Genomic DNA, 2,423 nt, shown 5'->3' with positions numbered 1-2,423 from the left:
GCCGCATCTTCTATCCGAGTCTACCTACTTCCATATGCAGGCACCCATGCAGTATCCCACGTAGGAGGCTGTGCCGGACACCCTGGATCGCTATATATATATATATATATGTACCTCTAAACACCTCCTTCCCTGCACCTTCTCTGCCCCCCTTGCACCTCTCACTTCCCTGCATCTCTCTGCCCCAGTCACCTCTCATTTCCTCTTTCCCTGCACCACTCTGTACCAGTTACCCCTGCACCTCCCTGTCCCCGTCTCCGCTGCACTTCTCAATCATGTCACCTCTCACCTTATATCCACCTCTCAGTCCCCCTGCCACCCCTGCATCTCTCACTTCCTCTCTGTACCTCTCCATCCGTTGCACCTCTCCTTTCCTACCTGCTGATCTCTGCCCCCTGATCCCCACTGCACCTCTCCATTTCCCTGTGCACCTCTCCATTTTCCTGTGCACCTCTGCATCCACTGTCCTATTTGCCTTCGATCCCCCCTGCACCGCTCAATTCCCTGTACACCTCTCCATCCTCTGCCCTACCTGCACCACTCTGCCCCCTATCCCCCCTGCATCTCCCCATCCCTCTGTCCTCCCCTCTACCTTCTATCCCCATTGCCGTGCTGCCGTCATTCTGCATATTGATATAATGACTGCATATATCAATGTGACCTAATTATATCTACTGATTTATACTTTGTTCAATAATAAAACATATAAATCTGCATTTTCCCTGTGTTTCCAAGTAGCAATGATGGTTGTCAATGCTCAATTCTGCAATTTGTGTCACTGAGCAGAGAGGGCGATGAAACAATGGAGCTATGCACTGTTACCTCACTGGAGAAGTGGCCAGGGTCTGCAACTCTTATTTCTAAATCTTCCAGGTGTGCCGGTATAAGAGGCTTAGCTTGTGAGAGTGCCAATTGCATAATAATACGATTATGAACTACAGGTAATAGAGTGCAGAATTTTGAATCTGATGACATTTTAGCATCTTAACCAGGTATGTCTAGCCCCAGCAAAACCTACCACAGGATGCAGGAAGCCCCCCCTCACCTCGGGGATGTTTGCGGCGGCTCGGAAGGACTCGGGCGCCTGATCTCCTGAGCGCTCCCGAGTCCCCCCGAGCCGCCCGACCTTCCCTGTCGCCTACGTCACTGCTGCAAATGGCGCAGCGGAGGGGGCGGGGGTGGGCGACAGGAGGGTGTGTGTGACGGGGGGACCCCTAAAGGTAGTGCGCCAGTGGTTCTCCGCTGGAGGCACCACTGGCGCTCACCAATACATAATGGTATGCCCGGAGATTTTCCGGGACAGCCCGCTGCGGCAGCGCAATTTCCGGGCATACCACTCAAGTGGTTAATAGTCAAATTTAAAATGGTAATGTTTAGTAATGCAAAAGAATGTTGCTTTTGCTGTGCTAAACACTACTGTTTTAAATGAACTGCTAACTCACTGGCATCTCATCAGTTTCAGAATCCAGCATCCTATTGCATTTGGCCTACTTATTACATTTCATTTGTTTCAGAGAAGTCTTTACCTCATTGTTTCTCAGAGAATAAATAATTGGATTCAACATGGGGGTCACCAAAGTATAGAAAACAGCAATAGCTTCTTCTACTAAATAGTTCATAGAGTTAGGACTCAAATAAATGAAGACAGGGGGTCCGTAATAGAAAGTGACAGCAATCATGTGTGATGCACAAGTGGAGAATGTTTTCCGTCGGCCTTCGGAACTCTTGATCTTCATGATAGTTTTCAAGATGTGGACATATGATATCAAAATGATGAGAAAGCAGATTAAAGCAATGGCTCCAATGTTGGTTATTATTATTGCTTTATTGATAGTCGTGTCTGCACAGGCAAGTTTAAGTATAGGAATAACATCACAGAAAAAGTAGTCAATCCTATTGGGACCACAAAATGGCAGCCTGAAGGTTAACGTGGTGTGTATCATTGAATGTAGTGAGCCAGTTATCCAGATTCCAATAGCGTACTGTGTGCACAGCCTGAGGTTCATGAAGATAGGGTAATGTAATGGCCGGCATATAGCCAGAAAACGATCATATGCCATGACAGTGTAGAGAAAACACTCGGTGCTTCCGAAAAAATGGAAGAAGTACAACTGGGTTATACAGCCTCGGAAGGAGATGGTATTTTGTTCTTGCAGAAAGTTGGTCAGCATTTTTGGCAATGTGACTGTAGACAGCCAAATGTCTAAAAATGAGAGATTCAAAAGAAATAGGTACATAGGTTTGTGGAGCTGAGAATCTCCTTTTACTGCAACAATTAAAATAAGATTTCCTATGAGAGTACATGTGTAAATACAAATAAATACCATGAATAGCGGAATCTTCATTACCTCAGGGTGAGGCAGTCCGAACAGGATGAATTCTGTCACTGACGAATAGTTCCTATGATCTGGTACATTTTCCAT

At 46.3% G+C, this 2,423-nt stretch overlaps 1 protein-coding gene across 1 annotated transcript; it reads right to left on the bottom strand.

Annotated features, from left to right (window-relative positions):
* Positions 1–1,487: 1,487 nt before the first annotated feature.
* Positions 1,488–2,423, bottom strand: LOC146079233 (olfactory receptor 10G2-like). Its single transcript, XM_083186167.1, has one exon. It carries the CDS (start codon positions 2,421–2,423, stop codon positions 1,488–1,490), a length of 936 nt encoding a protein of 311 aa, XP_083042293.1.

Source organism: Crinia signifera, chromosome 1 (genome assembly GCF_055691185.1).
Source record: "Crinia signifera chromosome 1, ASM5569118v1, whole genome shotgun sequence".
NCBI classification, from domain to species: domain Eukaryota; kingdom Metazoa; phylum Chordata; class Amphibia; order Anura; family Myobatrachidae; genus Crinia; species Crinia signifera.
Note: the sequence above shows the minus strand (reverse complement) of the source record. Positions and strands in the feature narration are given on the sequence as shown.